The sequence below is a fragment of the Carcharodon carcharias genome, chromosome 6 (genome assembly GCF_017639515.1).
Source record: "Carcharodon carcharias isolate sCarCar2 chromosome 6, sCarCar2.pri, whole genome shotgun sequence".
Classification (NCBI taxonomy): domain Eukaryota; kingdom Metazoa; phylum Chordata; class Chondrichthyes; order Lamniformes; family Lamnidae; genus Carcharodon; species Carcharodon carcharias.
Window position 1 is genome coordinate 134,623,858 of NC_054472.1, and position 26,749 is coordinate 134,650,606.

General features: G+C 41.6%; 1 protein-coding gene across 7 annotated transcripts in view; it reads right to left on the reverse strand.

Annotated features, from left to right (window-relative positions):
- Window positions 1-26,749, reverse strand: part of runx1t1 (RUNX1 partner transcriptional co-repressor 1) — an 88,344-nt gene that overhangs the window by 11,079 nt on the left and 50,516 nt on the right. For 5 of the 7 annotated variants that reach the window (XM_041189040.1, XM_041189036.1, XM_041189038.1 and 2 more), the window contains exons 5-10: window positions 18,240-18,421; window positions 17,361-17,611; window positions 16,915-17,000; window positions 16,277-16,475; window positions 15,515-15,580; window positions 9,183-9,376 (exon numbers count right to left, since the gene is read on the reverse strand). In XM_041189040.1, coding sequence (XP_041044974.1) covers window positions 9,183-9,376; window positions 15,515-15,580; window positions 16,277-16,475; window positions 16,915-17,000; window positions 17,361-17,611; window positions 18,240-18,421 — 978 coding nt within the window. The remainder of the gene's footprint in view (window positions 1-9,182; window positions 9,377-15,514; window positions 15,581-16,276; window positions 16,476-16,914; window positions 17,001-17,360; window positions 17,612-18,239; window positions 18,422-26,749) is intronic. The other 2 variants (XM_041189042.1, XM_041189037.1) reach the window with 2 other exon arrangements.

Genomic DNA, 26,749 nt, shown 5'->3' on the forward strand with positions numbered 1-26,749 from the left:
GACCCATTAATCCTGACTCTCTGTCTTCTGTGTGTTAACCAATCCTTAATCCATGCCAATACATTACCCCCAATACTGTGAGCTCCTATCTTGTACAATAACCTTTTAGATGACACCTTACTGAATGCCTTCTGGAAATCCAAATACACTACATCTACCAGTCCCCTTCTATCAACTCTGCTTGTTATATCCTCAAAGACTCTAGCAAATTTGTCAAACATGATTCTCTTTTCACAAAACCATGTTGACTCTGTTAGATTGCATTAAGCTTTTCTAAATGTCCTATTTCTTCCTTAATAATAGACTTTAGTGTTTTCCCACAACAGATGTTAGGCTGAATGGCCTATAGTTTCCTGCTTTTTCTCTCCCTCCCTTCTTGAACAGGGGCGTCACATTAGTAGTTTTCCAATCCACTAGGACCTTCGTGGAATCCAGTGAGTTCTGGAATATTTCAACCAATGCCTGCACTATCTCTGCAGCCACTTCATTCAAAACTCTTGGTTGCAGGCCATCAGGTCCTGGCAACTTGTCTGCCTTTAGTCCCATTAGTTTGTCAAATATTTTGTTCCTTGTGGTAGAGACCATTACATGATCTTTCCTCCCATTAGCTCCTTGCTTATCTGATATCTGTGGGATGTTTATAGTGTCTTCCATCGTGAAGATCGATGAAAACTATTGGTTTAAATTTACCTGCCATTTCCCCATTATCAATTCTCAAGTCGCATCTTCCAAGGGTCCCACACTCACTTTAGCCACTCTCTTTTTATATATCCGTAAAAGCTCTTGCTGTTTGTTTTTATTTTTCTTGCCAATTTACTTTCATAAATTAATTTTCTCCCTCTTTATTAGCTCTTTAGTCTGCTGCTGATCCCTAAAAAAATTCCCAATTCTCCAGTTTTCACTGCTTTGTATGCCTTAGTTTTTGACTGGATACTCTGCTTGACCACCTTTGTTAACCACAGGTGGTTCATCCTTCTGATAGAGTCCATCTTTTTGAATTTTTGCTGAGTGTTATGAAATATCTGCTTACATATCTGTCACTGCTCATCCACTGACCTTCCCCTTAGTCTATTTTCTCAATCTGCTTTAGCCAACACTCTCTCATACCTCTAATTACCCTTATTTAGTTGAGGACACAGGTTTGAGACCAGAATTGCTGGCCCTCAAACTGAATTTGAAATTCTACCACGTTATGATCGCCACCCCTTAGAGAATCCTTAACTACGAGATCTCTTTATTAATCCCACCTCATTATACATAACAAGATCTAAAATAGCCTAATCCCGGGTATGTTCTGCAACATATTGTCCTAAGAAACAATCCTGATGCACGCTACAAATTCGTCTTCCAGATTTACAGGGGTAATATGATTTGTCAAGTCAATATGCAGATCAAAATCACCTATGACAATTGTAGCACCCTTCTTACATGCCTCAATTATTTCCTGATTTATACTTTGTCTTATAGTGAGGCAACTCTTTGGGGCCTATAGACGACTCCCACCCATGACCTCTTCAGCTTGCTATTCCTTATTTCCACCCAAATTGATTCCACACCAGGATCTATTGCACCTAAATCCCACTCTGATGCCTTATTTTATAAACAAAACTACCCCACCCCCATTTCCCTTTTGCCTATTTTTCTGGAATGTCAAATACCCTTGGATATTGAGTTCCCAGTCTTGGTCACCTGCAACCACATCTCTGTAATAGCTATCAAGTCATATTCATTTATTTATATTTGTGCCATCAACTCATCTATCTTATTACAAATACTGCGTGCATTCAGATAAAGAGCCTTAAGCTTTGACTTTTTACCATTATTACTCATTCTGGTTCTAATTTCTGCTTATATTTTCTGCCCCTTCCCATCACACTTATTGTTCACCTCTTCGCTACCCTGCACCTCTTCCCTCTCATTTCTCTCTGATTTTCAAAACATCCCTTCAATTGAACCTTCGCTCCCACTAATTAGTTTAAAGTCCTGACTGCAACCCTAGTTATACGATTTGCCAGGACACTGGTCCCAGAATGGCTCAAATGAAGCCCATCCCAACGGAACAGCACTCTTCTTCCCCAGTATTGGTGCCAATGCCCCATGAATCGGAACCCATTTCTCCCACACCAATCTTTGAGCCATGCATTTACCTCTCTAATCTTATTTGCAAGTGGCTCAGGTAGTAATCTGGAGATTATTACCTTTGTGGTTCTGCTTATTAATTTAGCCCCGAGCTGCTTGCAGTCCCTCAGCAGAACCTCTTTCCTAGTCCTACCTATGTTGTTGGTACCTACATAGGTAGGACTAGGAAAGAGGAGAACTGGATCCTTCCCCTCCCACTACAAGTTCCTCTCCAGCCCAGAACCTTGGCACCAGGTAGGCAAAACAGCCTTTGGGACTCTGTCTTTGCTGCAGAGAACAGTATCTATTCCCCTAGCTATGCTATCCCCTATTACTACTACTTTTCTCTTTTCTCCCTCCACTTGAATGGTGGTGCTGTGGTCAGCTCGCTCATCCTCCCTGCAGTCTATGCCCTTGTCCACACTGGGAACAAGAACCTCATACCTATTGGACAAGGGCATTGGTTGAGGCTCCTCCAAAGCAAATTCTGGATCCCCATACCTGCCTCACTTGCAGTCACACCTTCCTGTCCCTGCACCGTCCAAATGTGATGCAATTAATCTAAGGGGTGTGACTGTCTCCTGAAACAGTGTCTAGGTAACTCCCCCACTCCCTGATGAGTTGCAGTGTTTGAAGCTCAGACTTCAGCTCGTCAACTCTGAGCAGAAGCTCCTCGACCAGCCAACACCTGATGTGGTTACTGTGGATCCCACATACTCCAGCTGCAACACATCGCCTGCCCAGCCATCGCTATTCTATTTAATTAGTTCATTTGGATGTTAATTGTTTTAAAAGTGAATTTCTTAACCGTACCCTTCAGCTGTAATAATGTCTTCTGATTTAAACCACTTGGCCAATCAAAAGAGACATGGAAGAGGTACCCCAGCTCTCCTCCCTGTTTTGAACTGAACTCCAGGCTCTCCACATAGGGTGGTGCCATCAAAGTAATCTTGGCGAGTTGCATCTGTGCAATGTATAGCTAGTACATACTGCAGTCACAATGCACTGGCAAAGTATGGGTACATACATTGGGTACATATGAGTCCAGATGCATCAATTTAGAAAATTACTCTGTTGTTCATGTCTTAAGATTTTTTGAATGTCATTCCAGTAGCTCACTTCCAGGTGAGCTCAAGTCAGCGATTGAACCACGTGCTGACTTGAGCTTTGTAGATAGTGTACAGAAGAGATCATCCGTTTGTCTTTCTCAAGGGCAATTAGGGTTGGGCAATAAATGCTGGCCTAGCCAGTGGCATCCACATCTCATGAATGAATTAAAAAAAATTTGTGAAAGAATACCCAACCTTTGCCCTGCTCTTGTAGCCAGAGTATTGGTACTAAGCTGGTCATCAAATGATGTCCCACTATATATTGAAGGTTGGGGACTCCATAATAGTGGTGCCATTGAACTTTGAGGGAATGACTGGGTTTTCTTTGGTTTAAGGAACATAATTAGACTCAACTGTGACACTACAAACACCAAAAGCTAGATTTTCATGAAGGAGACAGGAAGTGAGAGGAAAAGGTACCGACTTCGTAAAGCGGTCTCTGATGGCCTCTGTCCAAGATCTCCGCAGCCATTATGTTTTCATTCAGGTGAGATGGGGCGAGATGGAGTTGTACCCACTGCTCCAGAGGCAGATCTGAGGCGGCAACAGGGGTGGGCGGATGGTAAGACTGGCAGGCTCGAAGGCTCATTTCCATTTACTGGGATATTGGCTCAGCTGTAATCATGACTAAAACAAAAACAAAAATACCTGGAAAAACTCAGCAGGTCTGGCAGCATCTGCAGAGAGGAGCACAGGCAACGCTTCGAGTCCGGATGACCCTTCAACAGAACTGCTCAGTTCTGTTGAAGAGTCATTCGGACTCGAAGCGTTGCCTGTGCTCCTCTCTGCGGATGCTGCCAGACCTGCTGAGTTTTTCCAGGTATTTTTGTTTTTGTTTTGGATTTCCAGCATCTGCAGTCTTTTGCTTTTATCTTAGCTGTGATCATGACTATCAAGTCCTCAAATCCTCAACCACCCACCTCCACCTTCCCTCCCCCAAACTCAAGCCACGCTCATTTCTCCCATGCTCCCTACCATTTCAAGGGTACTTGGGGATGGGTAGTAAAAATGCTGGCCTAGCTAGCAACGTATACATCCGATAAAAGAATTTTTAAAAATCTCCCCCCCAATATCCGCCATATCCCCTATTCCTCTTCCATGTCGCTGTCTCCCATGCCCTCCATACCCACTTTCCCAGAATCCACTATGTACAAAACCAATGAGCCATCAGCTAATCTTGAAATGATCCTGAAATTCACAAAAAAAGCAGAGACTTTGAGAATATACTTAAAAAAAATCAGCTGAGCTTGCAACCTCTTAAGTGTCAATCAACCACAGTCACTGATAGTGCCAATGTCAGAAGCTTTTATCCACTCCACACATTTTAATCATGTATAAATAAACACAGAGGCATTGGAAAACCACAAACACAGAATAACTTATTACAAGGCAATAGAAATGTCAATCAAAAACTCCTTTCTGCAGCTGTATTAACATTGGCTAATGTAATTAGCTCAGCACACGTTCTTGGAGCTCAGCCAAACATTCATAATGAGGCCATATGGGAAAAAAAAGATGAGCAGCCATCTGTTCAGCATGATTTTGGTGATACAACTGCCAGATGCTCTCATTATGAATGTTTAGCTGAACTCCAAGAATCACTATGGCACTTACCTCAGCAAACAATGTTTGGCTGAGCTCCAAGAAGCACTAAAGCACTGACCTCAGCATAGAATGTTGACAAAGCTGCAGAGGGGAATGCACACTTTGTTTTACTGACATCACTACCATCTTGTAATAAGTTATTCTTTCTTGTTTGATTTACAGAAGGTAAGAGGGGAAATGTATTTCAAAGGGAATGTTAAATGGCCGATTATTTTTTTGGTTGCCAACTCAGCGGTAGGGTTGCCCCATGGTTCATGATACCTCTGAGGTGCTATGAATCACATGTATTAATGGAACAGGCCCAATGCCATCAAAATTGCAGTGGTGGGAGGGTTGAAATTTGCCACAATGGAGCCTACAAGAACACAAATGTTTTTTGCGGGCTGGTTACCCACACCTCTCTCTTGTGCCAGCCAAAACTGCCCAAAATGGGAACAGGGAAAGGAATCCCAGAATCAGGTCCAGCCCACTATTTTTAAAGCCCACTCGCCTCTCTTCTGATACGTACAGAAGTATGAAAATCCGGACCCAATAGTCCATTGACCTTAATTGTCAAGGTTCACACATGATGAATAGATACATGGGTGAGATACCTGAGGGCTATTGCTATCTATCACTGTGGTACGGCATAAATCAGCATTGCCATGCAAAACTGAACTTACTCAAATGCAAATCAAATTCATTCACTTGGAGGGAGATGCGCTCATTTTATTTTAAAAGCTAGACTCATTGGTGTTGGAAATAAATGGAACTTCACCTATTCAAACAGGCTTGTGATCTGTCCTGATAGATTTTGCATGCAGTTGCATTTTGGCTGATTGTTGCAATTCCTGAATATTTACAACCTTTCTATTTGATAGGGAATGGTCTTAGGGCAGCAGCCTCTCCCATGTTTGTTTATTTTTGACTTTTGGTGCTCCTAATGCATTCTAGAAACCCACATTTGTCATAGCTGCTAAGTGACAAAATCCAATTGCATCCTTCTTTCTTCCATTGGAGACTCAATGTCAATTTGCAAGATCTGTGCAATTATAGCTTTTCAATACTGTGTACCTGCAGTCACTGGGAATGCGTCAGAAGACTCATCATTATTCAGGATTTGCCTGAGCATACCATCAAGGAACTATCAAACCATAATGATGAATTCCTTTGGGTAACTGAATTTCTTCATTATCTTCCTAAGGCCCACACAGCTGACTGTATAAAAGATCTTGGTCAGGTCAACAAACATGATGTTGAGGTCCATGTTCTGTTCTTTGCATTTTTTCTGTTCACTGCAAACACTACATCAGTAGTTCCATGCCCTTTTCTAAAGCTGCACTGACTCTCTGGCAGCAGATCCTGTTTGAGATATTCCACTAAGCAGTTCAAGAGGATTCTGGTGAAGATTTTGCCAGTGACGGAGAGGAGTGAGATTTCTCCACGATTGTCACAAGATTGGCGAGTTCCTTTCCACTTGTACACATGGACAACAGAGGCATTTATGTTTTCTTGTGGGACAGTTCCTTGCTCCCACATAGACTGAAAAAGCTCAGTGAGCTTCTTGACCAGGCATTGACTTCCATCCTTGTGGACCTCAGCTAGGGTAGCATCAACTCCTAGAGCTTTGCCATTAGATAGGAGTTTGATCGCATTCTCCATTTCTAACAGCGTGGGAGCATCACAGAGTTAAACAGGGCTGCATGCCAGCTCCAAGCTTCATCAGCATGCTTTTGTTGGCCATGCTGTCCAATAAGACTAGATACATGCAAAGCAAGCGTAGCCTTCGGCAGACTTTGAACATCGGTCTGGGAATGGAGGAGTAAGTATGCCCACCAAACTGAAAGTTTATAGAACAATAGTCATGCTCACTCTGCTCCACGCATGTGAGACTTGGACTATGTACCTGCATCTTACCAAGTAGCTCAATCACTTTCACCTTCGCCTTCAGAAGCTTCTGATCAGATGGCAGGCCAAAATACCAGACACTGTAGTGATAACACAAGCTGACATGCCAAGCAGCCACACCATATTGAGATGGTCACAATTGAATTAAGCTGGTCATGTTGCCAAAATGCCTGACACTCACTTATCAAAGTGAATCTTCTATGGAGACTTTTGAGTCTGGGGTGTGCTTGGTCAAAGGAAGTACTACAAGGGCACTCTGAATGCTTCACTTCGGAGTTTTAACATTGACTTTGAGTCCAGGGAGAAGCTCGCCTAGGATCGCTGCATTTGGTGCAACCAAATAAAAAATTCTACAGCCTTCTTTGAATGCAAATGTATATAGAGAGATCGAAGAAAATGCAAGCAGAGGAAATCCCGAGCCATCAACTTGTCCAAAACTCAATCATCTACACTATCCTGTCCTATTTGCAGCAAAATCTTTATGACATAGATGAGCCTCAGCATTCATCTCCATACTTGGCAGACCACCACCCAAACAGCCTAGATGAAGAACATGGTCTTCTTCCCCTCAAAGGAAAAACAAAAGGCTGCAGTTAATGAAAGATTTACATCTCAAACATTTCTTTTTCAGAAGTTGGTGGTGTATATTGACAGCAAAATATACTTCGATTTCAGATTCCCAGATTATTTTTCTTCTTCAGTGGTAGAACTGGTTTTAAACTCTCAGTCTGCGCAGACACTAAACAGTATACAGTGATGGAAGTGATCTCAACGTCCTAAAATTTAGCCTACTGTAATGATTCAAAACATCTTTAACATTTGGTTTAAATTTAACTGATTCCACAATCATTCTGACATGTAAACATTGAGTAAATACTGAGCTGGAGTAATTGCTGCAAGACGCATAAAGCACCAATTTTCTTCACTCCTGCATTTAGCTGCTGATATTTTAAGGTCTTCTGCTCAAGAATCATATGCTACACATTAAATGCTAATGTAAAGAAGATAACCATTCTCCAGTCACTACAAGAAGCCTTCATTAGCATTCCAGAGTCACAACTCTAATTGTTAATTTTCACTAAGCACCTAATGACCCTGCACTGTCTATAACAGCTATTGGGCACCCCGCTGTTGCTGATGGCTGGCTTTTCAGTTTCTTAGCTTCAAAACACTTACTGGCAGGGATTTTAGCAGTGGTTATCAACATTCTATATTAAATAGAAGCATCTCAGTTGAACTCGCCATTTTGCATGACTGTTGCTATCAGCAACTTTGGGGAAATAACTTCCGTTTATATGTCACTAATTCATGATGACACTTCAGGTTGCTGGCAAGAAAACTGTAAACTAGAGTTGCACATTTTTGTTATTGAAAATAAAATTTAAATAAATGTTCTTTAACATCAACTATAGATTTAAATAAAATTTAATTAAAACTTGTCCCATATTCTGGTAATGTAAATACCATTCATTTTTAATCTACTTTCAATGCAAAGTAAAGGTGATATATAGGCTCTCACCCTTCTCAATTGTGCCGGTCTTATTCTACAATCAGTGCACAAACAGAATTATTTAACATGGTGCTGTAATAAATGCAATAAAGGGCTGCAAATAGTCCTGCTCACTTGCAAAGACTTTGTACCATTATTAACTGAATCTGTAAAATATTTTTCTAAAGAACTGAAACTAGGTTCTTCAAAACTTTGATACTTTACAATAAGTCTTTAGGAGTGAAACTGGTCATCACCAGTACTGAAAAATTGTCTTAAAGTGAAAAGGCAGCCTGGTTTACACTGCACCCCACTTTGTTTTGCATTTAAGTCGAGTTCTGTTACTAGCGAGGCCCAAATTCACCACTTTTATTTCTGAATCATTGCTAATTCACACACAATCATTATCTTAAACATGTGGCCACTCTGAGGCTTCCTTCCCTTCTTCCCCCTTTCAAACGGAAGCTCTATTATGATGCTCTGGCTCATCTAGCATGGCAAGTCTTACTGTCTGGGTTTATGCGTGTAGAATAGCCAAATACAGGAAGGCTGTATTTCAAAGGGTCACACCCCAGTGCATTCAGAAGTAGAATCAGGAAAAGAAAAACACAGGCCTGAAGCTAACATCTGTTGACTGGAAGCCCTGTATACCAGCCTACTGCTTTTACACTAGGCCAGGGACAAGGTAAGTCCCAGCCTATGATTCTAAAGCTCTGGCCATATCCTATTTTATGTTAATGCCCTTGTTTCTGGTGTCAGTGCCGCCATTCAAAAATGGAGGAACTGGCAGGAAGACAGGAACCCAATCTATTCAGCTCCAGTCCTAATTTTCAGCCTTCCTTTACACTCCACTGCACTTCTTGATAGAAGTCCGTTGGAAAAAGGGTGATTTTTAAAAATTTCTTATGTATCCAGGATCAGCATTACAGCTAAATTTGATTTCTCAAGCATGAATTGGAAGTAACGGGAGATTCTACCTCACTGGAATCCTCCTGCTGGTTAATAATTGCGAGTGCATCTTCAGCAGCTTGCCTTTTCGCATCCGCTACGGTGCGCTCCATTTTGGCTCTCTCTGTAGCAATCATGTCATGGGCCTTCCTCTCTGCTTCAGACACAGCTTTCTGCAACTCAGACATTGCCTGGCGCTTCACTTCATTCACAGCCTCTTCTGTAAAACATAAAATGCTTAATAAGTTCACACATTCTGTCCAATGCAGTTATTCCCCAAAAATAACAAGGCATCACTCAATAAATATCTTTCATTAAAAATTAACTGGTGTAATTATCAAAAGGATAGCACATTCCTCCACAATTACTTTTATCCATTATAATTTCCTCACTTACAAAAGCTAAGTGACAATGATGAATGTAATATTTAATAAGAACTAATTATTAGCTGGAATATTGCACAAATTAACACCCTATTAGAACTGATTATGCCATGTTTTATGGAAGTGTTTCACTATCTGCTTAATAATTTTTTCATGCCATTTTATTGATTTTAGAAAAAAAGTATTATGTGAAAATTATTTGATAAGTACATACATCTCTGCTGTAGCAGTTATGAAACTATGTAGGAATATATACGATGCTCTCTACGATTATCAACTACAGTTTAACCTATTAGTGTAGGTTGCACCACACTTTGTTAAGCTAGACTTGGCAAGTTGCTTTCATATCAAATATTAAAATTCACACTTTTTTCCCATAAAATATTCACCAGATTCACACTCATACTTCATATAACCCTGGATTTGGATCTTTGAAACTCATAGTGCATATTATATAGAAATATTACTTTGATATACACTTAAATTTTAAAAAATGTAGACAATATACACACTTGTCTATATTGTACAAATGGGTTTGGGCCCATTTTTCAATTAAATCTTCTATATATAAAGCATACATTACAAATACAGATTAATTCTACACAAAAATGGATATGCAGGTTTTTTTTTAAAAGAAAATCACCTTGCATCCTCTGTCAATTTTACTGTAAATATTCAAGGTGATTTGAAATTCTCACTCAATGGCAAAAACAGAAAAACAATTTTGCTTACGATCAGAACTGTAGCTTGACTAATTGTCTATGCAAATCAGGCAATTTATATTAAAATTATGCATTTCCATTCGAGCCTCACTGGCACATGGGATCAGTAAAGAGATTTGGTGGGATGTCAGTAATGTGCTTGAATAATTCCTGCAAATTACAAATAAGCATTTAACTTTTCTTCACAACACTGAAGCTACAATTCCATATATAGGCAAACCTCATGCTACAATATGCTATTTTTTTTAAAGTCAGTAACTTAAACGTGTGCCTCTCAGACCCTTTAAGATTCAGCATCTTGCTAATCAAAAACTCAATCGAACATCAATTTTTGTTTAAAGCGCATGCATTAATTATCAGACCAAAAAAGACCCTATTTATTTTCTCAAAAAAAGGCAAGATAAATAAAAATTAATGTGGAATAGTCTGGTTAAATAGGTGCCTTGACATCAATGTGTTAAAAATGTTCACTGAGAAAGGGCACATCAACACACAAAAATAGTCCTTTATTACTAACAGCAAAAAAAACCTGCAGTCACATGGGTACAGGTTAAATAAAAATTAAATTAGCTAAGCTTACAGACTTTTTCTTTTTATGATTTTCTTGGCTTGAGATTCTCTCTACCCAATGCAGTAATTCATACAAGCACTGGTAGCTCTCCTATAGCTAATCCAATATGGGCATTCTTCACAAGTGTTAATAAGTTGTTCAAAATAGTGATCAACTAAACTAACTGAGACCAACAATTGAACCTCGGACATTCCTGATCTCTACTGGCTCAGTACTATGCCAGATGGTGACAATGCTCAATGAGCCACCAGAGAAATGCAAACGTAGGCTATCGTGCAATAAATTAAATATGCAGTTCATGACAATTCTGTTTCTTTGTCTGAAAAAAGCAGTAAAACCCTTGTGCAGATGAACACTGGAATAAACGATAAATGGATGTAGCTCCAAACCATGAAAAGTTCATAGTGAGAAATGATGGACCGGCAGTGAGAGGGTTGAAGATAACCCTATGTGACAAAAAATAAACTACAATTAAAGGGGTCAATTCATGTAGTAAAATGAGTAATACTGCACCAGTTCTATACCCGTACAGAATCAATGAAGACATGCAGAAGCAGATTTCATTTTGTTTATTGATGCAGTTGACAACATTACGTGCTGGTGTACACTATGTGTCCTGTTGTAGAATCTCTTCCTAAACTCCCCTTGGCCCAACCACACAACCCAGAATCCAGGTTGTTATATGCCAGGTGTATGGCACAGGGGTTCCAAAACCTCCTGTAATTTAAATTGAAATCTCATCCTGTGATGGACTGGCATTGGCCACAAAAACTCACGACAGTAAAGAAAGCTGCAGTAATTATTAGCTATGAGATTATCACTGACAGTTAATGGGCATTCTTCCTACTGTGATGTCCCAGGACAGATGGGATAAAGCAATTGACATTGTGTGGGACTCAGGACCTGCTGACAGTACAGTGCTCATATTCTATAACTTGCTGAGATTTTGGAGCATTTAGGATGTATGGTGACAAACCTATCTGGTAGAAAGCAGCTACTCTGTTCCTCATGTGAAATGGAGCATTTGTGGCCTATGTAGAGATGAAGTGGGCATCAGTTCTAGTAATTATGAATTCCAGTCACTCCAGCAGTATTGCAGTCTGTTGAATTGTTACATTGGCCATCTTTGATGAGCCTGCCATTGGTTACCAGATATGTAAATATGAAACCACTGTTGTTTCAACAAAACTTCTGTAATGAAACAGACACTTAATAATTGGAAGTAGCACCACAGAAGTTCATAGCAAGAAATTATGGGCAGACAGTGAGAGAGTTGATGGATTGATGGTAAGGCTTAATAGTAATCATCTGTATCACTAATGAGCTCTGCCACTGTTGAACCCAAGTTACTTCTGTGAATTTTTCTCATTCAGGTATGGAAGTATCATTACTTGGGCCACCAAGTTTATCTGACAGCCAAGTTAAACTTTCCAAATGAATACTTCCACCAGGAAAGCCTCCCATATTTTGGGGCACTACAATATAACAAACTTTTCTCTGAGTAACATCCTTTTAGTGACACTAACAAATAGGATGTTCTGTACCTCCTCGCTCATTAGGACCCTTAGATGGTCAAGAAAAACACTCCTTAGTATTGCAGAAGGAAATTCACAACATATTAGGGCAGCTGCTCCTCATGTAAGTTCCTCAACCTGTGACCGATAAAGAGGAAAGTTGTGTGCAATATGGAGACATGGCCTCTTGGTCTCTCCCTGACCCAATGAACTGAACCAGGATGTGAGATGGCTAGTCCACTTTTAAAGAGGTTTTCTAGAAGTTCCCTATTCATAATCAATCTTGTATTGCACCTAGAGATAGACCACCTCTAGGCCAAACCCTCTCTTCACCACAGTGACACAATTTTTAACATTCTGGGCACCAACAATTGTCTTCAAGCAGATGAGTTAGTCACTTTTGCCAAATCAGAAACAATTTGCACATCTGGGAGTATTTCTGCAACAGTGTAAAATCACAGAGACTGGTATCATTGCAGTCAACTGTAAGTTACAATGCCATTACAGAGTAGTGGACTAGGATAAGCCCAATCTTAATAGGCTACAATTCAAGATGGTGTTGCTAAAAAGAAAACAGACTTTTTAGTTTAAAATTACAAATTAAACTCAAGAAGCTCAAACAAATTTGATAAAATTTCCACTTTAAGCCCAGCACCTGTAATTCTATATCCCTCAAATTTGCCATCATCACTTCTCCTTAAAAACAAACAACTCTTAATCCTTGCATCATTACAACCTTGCACCCCTCCAATCTCACTTTACTGTGCCAAGTCCTTGAATGTGCCTTTGCCTCCCAAATCTATGTCCATCTTTCCTGGAACTCCATGTTTGAAACCCTCAAGCCAGATTTCCACCCATGCCACAGTACTGAAACTGCTCTTGTTAAAATTATAAATGTGATTGTGACAAAGATAAACAGTTCTTCCTCATCCTTCTCAACCTGTCTGCAGCCTTTTTGACATGGTTGATCACACCTTCCTCCTCCATTGGCCTGCTACTGATAGACAGCTGGCTGGGAATGCACTCGCCTGGTTCCATTCTGATCCAACTGTTGCTAGAGAATCACTTGCAATTGCTTCTCTTCCTGCTCCCACTCTGATAACTTTGCCCCCAAAAATATATTCTTGGCCCCCCTCCCATATCCCATCTACATGCTTCCCCTTGGTGACATTCACAGCCTTAGTTTTCACATGTACACTGACACCAGTCAGCTCTACCTCACGACCACCTCTAGTGACTTCTCCACGGTTGCGAAATTATCACTCCTCATCTGACACCTAATACTGGATGAGCAGAAATTTCCTCTAACTAAACATTGAGAAGACTGAACTGTCTTTGTTTTTATTCCCTGCTACAAACTCTACTCTCCAGCTATCAACTCAATCCCTCTCCCTGGCAGCTGCCTGAGATTGAATCTGGTAATTGAAACTGAATCAGACTGTTTACAACCTTGGTGTCTTATGTGATCCTGAGATGAGCTCCTGATCACATATTCATACTATCAGTAAGACTTCCTATTTCCACCTCATTAATATCACCCAACTTCGCCCCTGTCTCAGCTCCATTGTTGAATCCCTCATTCAGGTCTTTGCTGCCTCTAGACTTGAACCAATCTAAAGGACTCCTGCCTGGCCTCCCACATTCTACCCTCCATAAACTTGAGGTCATCAAAATGTTGCTCCGAGTCCTTGCTTGCACCAAGTCCCATTCACCCGTCAGCACTCATTTAATTCTGGCTTCTGAACAATCCAATTTTAATTGCTGGGCCACTGGTGGCTGCGCATTCAGCTGTCTAGGCTGTAAGCTTTTAAATTCCCTCCCTAAACCTCCCTACCTGCCTTTAAATCTACCTCTCTGACCAATGTTTGGCCAACTACCTCAATATGACCTTCTGTGGCTTGGCGTCCAATTTCATTTCATAACTCTGAAGCATCTTAGGATGTTTTATGATGTTAAAAGGGGCTACATAAATGTAAGTTGTTGTTAAGACTGTTTACATTTGTTAATTTGTAAAACACTGATTCAAACTTTTTGCTAACATGAAATTAACTTCTGCTAACGAAGTAACAAACTGAGGATATGGCCTAGAGTCAGCTGCGCAGTGCAATGGGGTAAAATCATGGGCATACATTCCTTTTCTATTACATCATTCAAGCAGGATTTTCAGAAATCAGGGCAGAATTTAATGCCCTCTCTGTAGCTCGTTTGGTTGCTGGGGCAGCATTTAACTGGGTCAGAGGGTGGCGGGTGGGGACCACCTTCTCACCTCAGCTCCAATTAAATCTATGGTGGGAAGACCCCTGGACAGCATACTTGCCCTGCCACCAACTGAGGCCCTGAAGTGGGCAATTAATGCTCACTTAAGGGCCTCATCCCGTTGCTGGTGGTATTGCAGTGGACTTGCCATGTGGGAAACCCAAAAATTAAACCCCTTGGGTTGCTTGCAGGTTTTCAGGGGAATGGTCTCTCATTCAAAAGCACTCGATGCCTGATCGAAGGACCCGATGTCAGGAACTGGGAGGCCCGCTGAGAGCCACATCTCCTGCCCTTGCTGCCGACACACCTCCCATGGTCACTCACCTGTGCCTGGGTCCATCGGCAATTCTGGACCTTGGGTGGGTGCATTACTGGCAGCAGCCACTCCACCCTTGCTGCTGAACAATGAGGAGTTGCCAGCCTCTGAATGGCTGTCAGCTCTTGGTGGGCGGGGCTTCTGCTCCCAGGATCCTTTTTCCGGGGAAGGCACACTGCTGCTCAGTTAAAGCCCTGCTTGTTACTTTATGTGGTGGTCATTCTTGAAAAAAGGTGTGTGTGGCTCTCGCTGGCTCTCTAGCCAGCGGCGAGAAACCGGCATCTCCATTAAATACCACCCCAGGTTTCAGAACCATACAACCTCATAATTTTGCTACCAAGCTCTGACAAGAGAAAAACAGGCAATCTCACATATTCTTATTAAAAGAAAATCTCATAACTGTCTCATATGACCTCAAGCCATGGCTTCCTTAAAGTAGCAAGGGCCCAGTAATTTTTATTTAACGTGGAGACTGAATAAGAGTGCACCATGCTGTAAAATGACTGAGATCCATATATAACTAATACACACACACACACACACACACACACAACACACACTTTTCCTCCCACCCTGCTTTCCATAATAACATTTACCAGCTTTTTTCCATATTTCCTCTGGCAGGTGGCCAGATGGTCTATGAAGGAACTCCCGATGGGAATCTGGAAAAAAAAAGCAATGTGAGCAAAGCCACTTCTGGATAACTTCACGGATGTTTTTTCAATAGATGACTCTCTCCAGTGCTAGGTGCAGTGTTGGAAACTTCACAAGACAAATGGGAGAGTGGCGTATGGCAAGCAATAAATTATTTTATTTCATTGTCATACCTCAGGGAACCTGTTAAGAATGAGACACATTAAATGGCACTGACTCACTCATGTCAGCAGTTACACTAACGAGCAATAGATTCCTCCAATTTTCTGATGCTCTGACCAGCAAAGATATGTACATCAGTCATCAAGTTCAGAGGAAACTGGAGGATCCATGTGTGCAGCTGCTTCACATGATTGCAAACGTTTTGATCTGTCAAAGACACATGTCTATGAGCCTAAAGCAGAAGCAGAAGGATGGTTGGGTGGAGAGGCAGGGAAAAGGCGAAAAGGTTACATAGCCAAAGTCCAGTGATAGCACCAGCTGTTTTATGGAACCAACACAAAGCAACTGTAGCGCCAGACCATCCATTGGATGATCAAGACAGTTTAGGTACACTGATTATCGATTTGGACCTGTTACACCATGAAATTAATGCATAATTTACATTGATGTGAAGTTGGTACCAGATTTACAGTGTAACGGCAGCATCATAAGCTTAACTCCACCAAATTAAAGAGTAGGTTATGGTACCTAATGACTGTTACCTAGTTGGGCAGGATCTGTATTCACAGGACTCTGTTGTCTGGAATGGCTGCTGCTGCCACTACCTTTTTTTATATCCTCTGCATCACTGTACCGCCTGATCCAGTAATTAAGCTCCTCACGGTCAGCTTCCTGGCATCGCCGAAGGACCGTAAGTGACCGCCTCGTCTTCTCTACCATGTCCATGATGCAGTTTAAAAGCTGAAACAATATATCAGTGTGCAGTAGTGAGCCACTAAATCTGATCACATACTTTTACACATAATAAACTCACATTGAACAACATCCACATTATTAAATGTTAATCATACCATTACTGTCCCTCACTTAGAAACTGAAACTCATTCAAGCTCTAACAGATTTAAATACACTTACAGTGCATGATGGAAGGAGATGCAACCTTTAATAATTAGACAGTGACAAGTTAGTTTAAAGAATTCTATATGTTACATATTTACAGATTATTATTATTTGCACAGGACACAAATTTCCTCCATTTAACTTAAAACATAAATAGCACTGAATTATATAAATCATTCAGACTTTAAAGAACAAACACACAAAATATCTGTTGTGTAAATATAAAATTGCAGTTGTTTCCCTTCAGGTTAGCTTTTCCATAAATTGATTTTTTTCTTACATGATCAAGGTGCTTCCACTCCTCTGCCCATTCCCTATCCGTTAGTCTATGATCAATCACTTCTTCTTGACGGGTGCCATGCATCCCTGCCAACAGTGGAAAATAATTTCAGACTTCCAAAGCTATTCTGCTGGAAAACATGCCATTTTTTATATTATCCATCAAGTAACTCATCACCATCCCTGCAATTCTCATCACTAACATAAAAGTGACACATCCATCCTTCAGCAAACACACCAGTTTACCACAAATGTCTATAGGCAAGCCTTGGCCCATTGCACTTGCAATGTTCACTAGTAATAATAAACGTATATCATCTCAACACGACTCATCCTTTTAGATATCTAGTACATTATTGTGCCTTTGGCAGTTCATCTGACAATAAATCAAGAAAATAGAACGGTTATTTTATAAGTTTTTGCACAAATTGACAGAAATCCACTCACCGAGAGGTCTGTTCCTGTCCCTGAGGTCTCTGTGGTTGGGATGTCTGTATGAATCCCTGTAGTGGTGAGCCATGGCCATATCATCCAGACGGTAGTGCTGAGGTGGGGGTGGTGTTGGGTGAGGCAGGCCGTTGGGCTGGTAGGATAACCCATTATTTGGACTAAACCGTTGGTTGGGGCTTATAGTGCAGGGCCGCTTGCTCGGATGCTCTGAGTGCAAAGGCTCACGATCGTAGCCATTCTCTTTGGTTCTGCAAAATATTTAAGACGTTTAAATATAAATACATGACAAATGTCTAGCTGCTATAATGTAAAACTTAAATAATAACCTGAAAAAGCATTCCTTTGTTAGTATGAAACTCTCCTAACTACAATAATCGCTAAATTCTATTTCAAGTAGACACGATATTTACTCTTACATGTTGAAGTCAAATTTTGTCAGGTATAACTACTGCATCCCTATGCTAATGGAGAAACAGAATGATCTTTTTAATGAGCTATTTTAATGGACTCAACCTCACTGCAGCTACTCATCCATAGCTGACCATATGCAGGAAGAAAAACAGCAAAACTGTCAGTTTCCCTTAAACCAGCAGTTTCCAAGTTACTCATCTCTTGCCATCATAAAAAGATCATAGACAGGATTAAACACAGTACCATGGGTTCATTAATTAACTCAACAAAGAAGGAAGGGGAAAAAAAGAACCTTCCTGACTCAGAATTTCCACAGTTGACAGCAAGATGTTGCAATTTAAGAAAGAAAAAAGGACAAGTCAGCACTCACTTGCGTGCTTTTTTGCCCCGATGATGCATCGGCACAGATACATCTCGGCTCTAAAAGAAACCATTCTGTTGATAAATTACTGCCATTTGTCTCACCTGTCTGGAGTTCGCCTTTTCCCATTTTCATTAACATCAAGCAGCAGCTCGGAGGAGTCGACGGGTGAGGTGGTGCTGGCATCCAGCAGCAGCTGCTCATGCTGTGCGAGGTACTGTGCTGGGTTCTGCTTGGCCAAGCGTGCGCAGTGAAGTAGCTCCCTCTGCAGCAGGGGCAGGTTGGCCTGCAAGAAGAATGACACAAAAAACAATATAACAGTCGGCGCAGCCACATGGGAGAACGGCTAGGACTCTGCTGACCTTATAGATGGATGAATAAGCAAATAACAAAAGTGGCCTGACAACACAATGAGTTATTTGCTGCCCTTGAAGCTACATTTTTGGACAGGCTTTTCATAGTGACGGGATGCTAGTCAGCATGGCTTGCTGTAGCATCGTGTTGTAAAGCATAGGTTACATTTGGCTGCAATTCCACACTGGGAGCTCTGCAGCCATACAATTATGAAAAGGGGCAATGTCACTCCAGCACAGAAGCATCATTCAACTAGATCTGGAATAGCCAAAATGGTTGTCATGGTGATGGTACTGGTAGGAAGTTGCCAGCACCAATCTGATTAGCAAAATAGGAGAAACATGTATTTATAACCTTTCAACACTGATCAGTCCATGTATTCTTAACTACAGGTTCAACTGAAGTACACAAAATCAAAGATTTAGCATACAAAAGGAAAATTGTGAGATCCTTGGTAGTTTGGTATTAAAGAAAGTTTCACATACACATCCTACATGATGTGGTTGACTTTTAATGCCTTCTGAGATGGCCTAGTGAGCCACAATTCTAAAACAAATAATATTGGAATATTGAATTCTCTACTGGCACTGACCCAGGCATCAGATCAGAACAAGAATCAAGTAATCCCAGCCCAGGTGACCCTACAGAATTCTCATCACCAACAAAGGAGAATTGGTTCCCAGGCCCAGGTTACAAGAACTGTCTCAGAAATTAGTCCTGCAGCACATTGCCATGGTTGCATTCAGTCATTTCTATCAGCTAACACCCCAGGCTCCTCCATAAATCTCCTAGCCACATCACATTTAATCTTCAAATTGGATTCCACCAGAGCCACTGAGCATCAGGCCTCATCATAAGGCATGGTATAGGCAAAGACACAAGAGTTCAGTGCAAGGATATGTCACTGTAACATCTATGGCTGAAGTCATACCCGATACTCAGGAAGATGACCACTACTGCTCTAGGATATTACTGCCAGAGTTCCTCAGGATAGTGCCCTTGGTTCAGCAGTCTTCAACTGCTTCATCAATAAGCAGCCTCCCTCATAAGATGAAGAATAGGGGCTGTTTTCTGATGACTCAAGTGTTCAGCTTCACCCACAACTCTTCAGATGTTGAAGCAGCCTATGCAAGTCCGTAGCAGTGCTCAGATACCAGCTAAGTTGGGGCTGGCAACAAGCAACATTGGTACTACACAAATGCCAGGCAATGATAATCAGCAAGAAATGGCCCAACAATCTCACTGATCTACAGTAATATCATTACCATTAAGTTGCTCACCACAAATATCCCCTGAGCTCACCACTGACCAGAACTTTAATTGGACTGACTAGCCAAAGCGACACCCTGCCTAAAAGAGGAAAGCAGTGTCTGGATACTCACTGATAATGGATCACCTCCTGACACTTCAAAGGCTCAACTCATGAGTATGATGAAATGCCACTTGACTGGATGGGCATAGCCATATCAATATCAAAAAAAATCATTTGAGATAGAGTTAGCTTTTGATCAGCACCCTTGACTCTGAACTCAATATCCAACTCCATCATATCTAAAGCATACTGTGGATTCAGTATATACTATTTACACAACACAAGGGAACAACCTGTCAACCTTACTTTAAACAGTACTGTCCAGCCTCATGAGCTTTGCTGCCAAGAAGAATAAGAGCAACAATGCCAGGGAACATCACTTCCAAGCCACGTGCAATCCTGATCTGGACATATCACAATCTCTTCATCACTGCTGGGTCAATATCAATATCAAATATCCCTATTTAGCACCATTGTGTGAACAAATCACATGGACTGCAGTCACTTAAAACGACCCAGAACTTCATTCTTTGGGAAACTACAGATGAACAATAAATATGGCCTTGCTGGGGCCACCAAATTCAAAAGGACCAATTTCTAAAAAGTTAACACAGTGCACAGTTCAGAGGGAATTGGAAAATCCAGTTCAAAATGGGCAACAACACAGGCACCAGAAACCAAACATTGAATAGTGTTATATCATTACCAGGCAAAATAACTGAATCAATGATGAGGAGCAAACTTGAGGATTATATTTCCAATAATAAAAGCAACGAGACTCGCAATGTGCGACTTCACTGAGGAAATGACAAGACTGTGGCAAGTCCTATGATATAATACATCTAGAATTCCAAAAGACAGTTCCAACATCTAGGGTAAAAAATTAGGAATAGATAATAGATAAGAAATTGGCTGAAGTATTGAAACAATAGATACTTAGTGGAAGATTTAAGTCAGGGTGGAGAGGTAGGAATTAAGTGGCGAGATGTAGTCGGACCACGGTTTTCAATTTGGATCATTGATTTGGATTCAGAAATTGATCAAATGTGCAGATGATACCAATGGGGCAGTGGAACCAGAGGAGGTAGCTCAGGAATTTCAATGCAAGTTTAGCAAAATGTATAATAACAGGCAGAACAATCACAAATAAATTTGAATGCAGAAAATTGAAAGATATTGTACACAGAAAAGGATAATGAGCAACATGTTGACTCTACAGATTAGGTTGAAATAGCCAAGAATGAAGTTGAAACACACTTTAGTTTTTAGGTACTAGATGTTCAGCTGTTCAGCAGATTCAACCAGAACAGCAATCAACAAAGTCAATGTAATGTTAAACTACACAGCTAAAGCAGTAGGACATAGGTCAAAGGAAGCTTTTTGCAAACTGGATAGCACCCTCCTGGTTAGATTACATCTTCAGGACTGTGTCCAATTCTGGAATAACTGATGTAATAATTAAGTGCCACAAAGAGGCAGAGGGTAAATCCTCTTGGGTGGATCAAATAAGATTGACTGAAGAATGGCTCTTCTAATTAATTTTGGACTGATTGGAGCTCAAGGTACTGTAGAAGTGGTCAACACTACTGGTTTAGGGGGAAGGAAAGTCACCATAATTCATGATAATCAGGACGCCAGATGGTAGAGGATTGGGCTAGTCTGCAAAGCTCTGTGGTCAAGAGCTTCTATAATTCCCTGCCTAGGCTTGCATAATTAATAGCCATTCAGACAATGGTACCCTTGTAATTATACATTTTTTTTAAAAAATCATTCACGGGATGTAGGCAGCACTGGCTAGGCCAGCATTTATTGACCTTCCCTAGTTGCCCTTGAGAAGTGGTGGTGAGCTGCCTTCTCGAACTGCTGCAGTCCATGTGGTGTAAGTACACCCGCAATGCTTTTAGGAAGGGAGTTCCATGATTTTGACCCAGCGACAGTGAAGGAGCGGTGATATATTTCCAAGTCGGGATGGTGAGTTTAAAAGGTGCTGTTGAAGAAGCCTTGGTGAATTCCAGAAGTGCATTTTGTAGATGGTACACACTGCTACTACTGTGCATTGGTGGTGGAGGGAGTGAATGGTTGTGGATGTGGTGCCAATCAAGTGCGCTGCTTTCTCCTGGAGAGTGCCAAGCTTCTTGAATGTTGTGGGAGCTGCACTCATCCAGGCAAGTGGAGAGTGTTCCATCACACTGCTGACTTGTGCCTTGTAGATGGTGGTGTCAAGAGGTTAGTTACTCGTTGCACGACTCCTAGCCTCTGACCTGCTCTTGTAACTACAGTATTTATATGGCCAGTCCAGTTCAGTTTCTGGTCAATGGTAACACCCAGGATGTAGATATTGGGGGAATTCAGTGATAGTAATGCCATTGAACATCAAAGAGCAATGGTTAGATTCTCTCTTGTTGAAGATGGTCATTGCCTGGCACGAATGTTACTTGCCACTTGTCAGCCCAAGCCTGGATTTTGTCTAGGTCTTGCTGCATTTGGACATTGACTGCTTCAGTACCTGAGTCGCAAATGGTGCTAATAAGCAGCAAATGTCCCCAGTTCTGACCTTATGAAGCAGCTGAAGATGGTTAGGATGAGGACACTACCCTGAGGAACTCCTGCAGTGATGTCCTGGAGCTGAGATGACTGACCTCCAACAACCGCAACCATCGTCCTTTGTGCTAGATATGACTCCAACCAGTAGAGAGTTTCCCCCCGATTCCCATTGACTCCAGTTTTGCTAGGGCTCCTTGATGCCACAGTTGGTCAAATGCTGCCTTGATGTCAAGGGCAGTTACTCTCACCTTACCTCAAGAGTTCAGCTCTTTTGTCCATGCTTGAACCAAAGCTGTAATGAGGTCAGGAGCTGAGTGGCCCTGGCAGATCCCAGATTGGATGTTAGTGAGCAGGTTATTGCTAAGCAAGTGCTGCTTGATTGCACTGTTGATGACCCCTTTCCATTACTTTACTGATGATCGAGAGTGGACTGATGGACTTTCAGAAGCAATAAAGCTTCTTTATTAAAGAATGGTATGCAGGTATATTTATAAAGCATCAAGTGTTGCTGAAATACAGACATGTCAAAGCCTTTTGTCTTGCACTCATCAGGGCACTTCACAAGAATACCAATATAAGGGAAAAACAACAATTTATACTGTATGTGAAGAGAGTGCTGATTAGTTGCCAAGTGGATTCTGATTGGTAGAGGTGTTGCGATGGAAAATGCACCAGTGATGGTGACTGACAGTTAACTGCCAAGCATTGTTTGAAATTTAAACTAGGCAGCTTGACCCTGATTGGTCAAAGCAATGCCCTGAGGAATAAGTCAGTGAATGGCAGTTATTATTTTGCTTCCTTGAAACAGGTACAATCCTAAAGGGTCTGGCTCTAATTTATAGACTATGCCCCTAGTTCTAGACTTCCCAACCAGCAGGAATAGTTTGTCTCTTATTAACCCTATTTGTTCCCCTTAGCACTTTGAAAACTTTCATCAAACCACTGCTTTACCTTCTAAATTCCAGGGAATACAATTCTAGTTAACTGTCAGTCACCATCACTGATGTATTCCCCATGGCAATGCCTCTCCCAAACAGAATCCGCTTGCCAACTAATCATCATTCTCTTCACATACAGTATAAATTGTTGTTTTTCCCTTATATTGGTATTCTTGCATAGTGTCCTGATAAGTATAAGACAAAAAGCTTAGGCATGTCTCGTTTTTCATCAATACTCAAATTCTGTACTACCGAATGACTATTTGTATCAAGTATTATAAAGTCATAATAAGCATAATTATGTGCTGGAAGATTTCAAGCAGTAATGTACGAATTCAAGTCTGCTACTAAAACCTTTTCATACCTTCCTTACTTCTAGGTGTGACTATTCCAATGCACCCCTGGCTGGTCTCCTACAACCTACCCTCTGTAAAGTTGAGGTCATCCAAAACTCTGCTGCCCATGTCGCAACTTATGGGGGTGGGGGGGAGAGAAAGCGTACGAGAGCCGGCGCCGGTGGCCGGCCTTCTGATTGGCGCCCCCAGTCGGGGGGCTGCCATTTTATGTGGGCGGGCCAATTAAGGCCCACCCAGCATGACATCCACCAGAAAGCACTATACACTCCCTGTGCGGGCGGTGAGGGGGGGGAGGGGGTAAGGTGGGGGATTCCCTCAGCTGGGAGTTGCGCACGCACAGATCTCTCTGAGGCAAAGTACTGCCTCAGGGAGATCGGCTCCGATTCAAAGTTGACAGAAAGGTAATTAAAAAATTTCTCTGACATGTCCCCTCATGTGACACTGTCACATGAGTTGGGACACATCCTTAGCTTTTATTTAAACGTTTGATAAACATTTAAAAGCCCTCATGAAACCTCATCCCACATGTGATGAGGTTTCACACTTTCTTCAAGGCCTGCATGGGCTCCTGGCCTGCCCACTGACCCTAAGGTTGGACGGGCAGGTCAATCAATCAAGTTAATTAGTTTTTTTAATGGCCTTAATAGGCCGTTGACAGCTTGGCAGGTGTGTAGCCAATTCAGCTGTGCACCCACTGAACTGAAAGTCTAAATGACGCGGGGTCACGTTGGGACACACGCCTGATGTGTCTTCGCATCATCTGACGCATTGGCAAGAGGGCCCCGTCCCCACTGGCCGACCGGAAAAACCTGCCCCATATTTCTGTTTGTGGGGCTTTGCTATATGCAAATTGGCTTCTGCATTTCGTACATAGCAACTGTGACTATAAGTCAAACATACTTCATTAGCAAAAAATAACACTTTGGGATGTCCCAAGTTGTGAAAGGTGCCATATAAATGCACAGGAACATCGAACAGCAGTAGGCCATTTAGCCCTATAAGCCTGCTCTGCCTTCCAGTGAGATCATGGTTGACGTATAATCTAAATCCATATAAGTGCCTTTGTCTCATACTCCTTAATACCTTTGGTGAACAAGAATCTATCAAACTCAGTTTTAAATTTCATAATTGTTCTAGCATCAATTATAATTTGTAGAAGAGAGTTAACTTCTGCCACTCTTAGCGTGTGGAAGTGTTCTCCAAATATGCTCCTAAAAGGCCTGGCTCTAATTTTTGGACTATGCTCCCTGGTCCTCAACTTCCCAACCAGCAGAAATAGTTAATCTCTTATCAACCCTATTTGTTCCCCTTAATATCTTAAAAACTTTGATCAAACCACTCCTTTATCTTTTAATTTCCAGGGAATGCAGCTCTAGTTTGTGCAATCTCTTCTCATAAATTAATCCATGGAGCCCAAATATCAAACTGGTTAATCTATGCTGCGTTCCCTCCAAGGTCAATATATCCTTCTTAAGGCATGGTGCCCAGAACTGCTCACAGTACTCCAGGTCTGGTCCAAATGGGGTCATGCCTTCCTGACCTCTAGGTGTGACTATTCCAATGCATTCCTGGCTGATTTCCTACAATCTTTTGTATAGCTGAAGCGTGACTTTGACCCCCTTGTATTCTTGTCCTCTTGATATAAAGGCCAGCATTTCATTAGCTTTTTGATTATTTTCTGTTCCTGTGCATGACATTTTAATACACGATACACCTGGATCCCCAAGTTTCTTTGGATCTCCACTGTTCCTATCTTTTGACCATTTAAAAAGTACCATGTTCTGGGCTTTTTAGGCTAAAAGTGGATGACCTCACATTTGCCTATATCGAAAACCATTCCCCACTATTTTTCCAGTCATTCAATCTCTCAATATTGCTTTGTAATCTTGCACATCCATCTACAATGTTATCTTTGTGCCATCAGCAAATTTAGATATGTGGCTTTTTATCCCATCATCTAAATCGTCAATAAATACTGTAAGTAATTGAGATTGTAGCACAGATTCCTGTGGAACAGCACTAATCACATTCTGCGAATGAGAGTACCTGTCTATTATCCCTACTCTCTGTCAAACGCTGGTCAACAAATTTTCTAACCAGGTTAATAATCAGCCTCCAATTCCATGTGAGTCAACTTTAGCTAAAGTCTCTTATGAGGAACTTTAGGGGCAGAAATTCCCCCCTGTTGGGGGGGTTGTGCGGAGGCAGGCATAAACCCGATCGGCGCCCCAAATGAGGCCGCACCTCCATTTTACGTAGGTGGGCCAATTAAGGCCCGCCTAGCGTGATGTACGCCCAGAAGCGCTGTACGGTGGGGGAATTCCCTGAGTTGGGACCTGCGTGCTAAAGAGCGCAGATATCTCTCTGAGGCATAGAAGTTTAAGGTTTAAAAACTTAAATAAAGGAAAGGAAATATTTTAAGACATGTCCTCTCATGTGACAGTGTCACATGAGCTGGGACATGTTCATGAATTTTGATAAAAAATGTTATTTAATTAATGAAACCTCATCCCACCCGTGGATGAGGTTCCATGAAAAATGCAAAGGCTGCCTGGGCTCTTCGCCTGCCTGCCAACCTTAAAGTTGGATGGGCAGCCCCGTTAATTGTTTTAATGACTATTTAAATGGCCTTTGACAGTTTGGCAGGCACGCAGCCGAGTTGGCTGCGTGCCCGCCGAACTGAAAATCTAAATGGCGTGTGGTGACGTTGTGACACTTGCCCCGCTCACCAACCTGAAAATTCTTCCCATATGAAATGCCTTCTGGATTCTGCATTTCAGCCATAGGCATTCCCTTGTCCACTATTTTAGTCACTTTTTCAAAAAATTCAGTCAGGTTCATCTGGCATGACCTACCCTTTATAAATCAATGCTGGGTCTCTCTGATCAGCTGAAGATGTCCAAGGAGTTCAGTCACTATCAATAATTATAGACTCCAGCAATTTTCTGACAACAGATGTTCGGCTAACTTGCCTGAAAATACCGCTGCAAAGTAATTAATCAACATGCCCACCATTTCCTTATTTTCAGTGATATTGGGCAGAATTTTGCCCTTGGTGGGCGTGAGGGCCCCACCGGCTCAGTGGCGGGTAGACAGCCGACCCCCGCCAT